At 36.2% G+C, this 2,339-nt stretch overlaps 1 protein-coding gene across 1 annotated transcript; it reads left to right on the forward strand.

Annotated features, from left to right (window-relative positions):
* Positions 1 to 5: 5 nt before the first annotated feature.
* On the forward strand, positions 6 to 1,594 carry LOC111693077 (dihydrolipoyllysine-residue acetyltransferase component of pyruvate dehydrogenase complex, mitochondrial-like; the record flags this gene model as incomplete). Its single annotated transcript, XM_023457208.1, has 2 exons — positions 6 to 71; positions 1,251 to 1,594. Coding segments are annotated over 2 exons (410 nt in total), but the record flags the coding sequence as incomplete, so codon positions are not given.
* Positions 1,595 to 2,339: the final 745 nt, after the last annotated feature.

Here is a 2,339-nt window from a genome sequence, read left to right on the forward strand (position 1 = left end):
TGGAGAAGGCTGGGGTCAAGTTGAGCGTCAACGATTTTATTATTAAGGCTGTGGCCCTTGCAAGTGTAAAGGTGAGTGTGAGGCTGTATGTAAGTAAGTTAGAATAATAAAACGTGACAGTGTCAATTTGTGTCAATTTGTGTCAATAGACATTGAGTAGCATTGACAAGTGAGATATAACACACTTTGTAGGTTATATCTCACTCATACTTAGAATTTTAATGACAGCTCATTCATCATTTGCATTCAGCTGTTTATGAATGGTCATATGTATGAATGATAGTTCATTTTAGCCTCCGGACTTTCTATCAGAGCCCTTGAACCCATGATGTTCATTTTCGTTCTTGCTAGTCGCAAAAATTGTTGGTCTTTTATCAAAGGAAAATTATGTCATCATTTTTAGGACATGCAAAATGAACCATTTCAAATTTAAAATGAAATTTAATGTAAAATCTGAAATACCACTTTATACGCACTGTATTCTGGTGGTAGCTGTAGTCACCCAGGTGCATCGAGTGTACGAAGTGGTCAAATACTAACCTGGCAAGCTTGTTCGTAAATCAGAGACCATCTCCAAAAAACAAGTAAACAACAGTGGTGCATACAGTGGTAAAATGTAGTACATATGTGGAATTTAAAAAACAAATTGGATTTATAATAAATTACTTTTAAATAAATAGTTTATGAGAATAAAGGGATTTTTGTAGGAATAGGGGTGCCAGACGTGAACTAATCCCTTCATCCCTTCATAATGCATAAAGAAATTATTCAATTTCTAAACCCCTTAAAACCGTACTACACTGGATGCCTTGACAGGCAATGATTTGTTACTTTATATCGAATATGATCCTACTATAGTGCTTTCAAACAATGTGCCATTGTTCACTGCAAAAGCTTCGCCATGATTGAGTCTTGCTTGGTCTGAAGATGTCGTAAGTAATGAATGGCGAGTCCTTTAAAAGATGGCTGCTATTGTCTGAGGAGATATTGTTTCTGTAGTGGGTCTAAGGGTTCTGAAAGCAGTTCCGTCTCCATGGAGCTTAGCCCAAGAACAATTAGGGAAGGCCAAAAATTCCTTGCTAAGGCAAATTAATGCATAGAAATCGCTATAAGTTCCATATATGTTTAAAATTCTATACGATTAAAAAATGATTGATTTATTACTCCATACCCTTTCAAAACAATGTTTTTATTTCTCTTTGTGACCATTGAACATTAAAACAGCTTTCATAAGTAATAACCGACTGTAGGTACCAGAAGCCAACTCGGCGTGGCTAGACTCGGTGATCCGCCAGTACAACAACGTCGATGTCAGCGTGGCCGTATCGACGGACCGGGGTTTGATCACCCCCATCGTGTTCCAGGCGGACAGGAAGGGAGTCGCTGAAATTAGTAAAACGGTCAAGACTCTGGCAGCTAAGGCCCGTGAGGGCAAGCTACAACCGCAGGAATTCCAGGGCGGTACTATCAGCGTCTCGAATCTGGGAATGTTCGGGGTTAACAACTTCTGTGCTATCATTAATCCCCCTCAGAGCTGTATCTTAGCAATAGGAACTACTGTTAAGAGATTAGTTGCAGACGATTCGGAAAAAGGGTAAGTACATGTATTTTTTAACGGGAGCTGAGAACAGATTGTTGATCGTCGGGAAACAACGTCGTCGCTAATAACACAGTCTGAAATGATTTACAAAGAACGCTTTTGGTTAAGGACGTCTATTGTCAATAGAAAACCAAATTGGAATAGAAAAGAACAATANACTTTTTGGAAAAGTATGTTATGGACATGTCGGGAATATTACTTTTGACCTTGAATCTAATAAGGCAACTATGAGTGACATCATGTTTTCACAGGTTACTGTTTGAGGGTACACAAAGTAAAATATTATTTTTGTTCTAATGAATATGAGTCGATATATTTTACTTATTACCTACCTTTAGACTTTTTTATAAACTGGTTTCTAATTTTTCCCCTGACGTCCAATACACTTCTTTAAATGTTTTCCCATCCTACTGGAATTCTTAAAATTTGTTTTTGAGTAGAAGTTACATTTATGATGATTTTTACTCAATTCAGAAAAACATAACCAAACTGTTGATTTTGGCGTCACACTTCGTTTATAAACTATTTGTGTATTAAATATTAAATTAAGAATCAACTGATTACTATTTACTAATCGTTAACTTTGCCAAAAATAATAAAATATGGGACATATAAAAGAGGTTATATTTTTAAAATCTCAGTTTCAGTTAGTGATGGGACTACTCGAATGAAAATTATCGATTATATCGATTATGAAAATCTCTCGAGATATCTCGAGTGGTCATATAGAATCATTCGA

This window comes from Anoplophora glabripennis, unplaced genomic scaffold (assembly GCF_000390285.2).
Source record: "Anoplophora glabripennis isolate ALB-LARVAE unplaced genomic scaffold, Agla_2.0 scaffold7929, whole genome shotgun sequence".
Classification (NCBI taxonomy): domain Eukaryota; kingdom Metazoa; phylum Arthropoda; class Insecta; order Coleoptera; family Cerambycidae; genus Anoplophora; species Anoplophora glabripennis.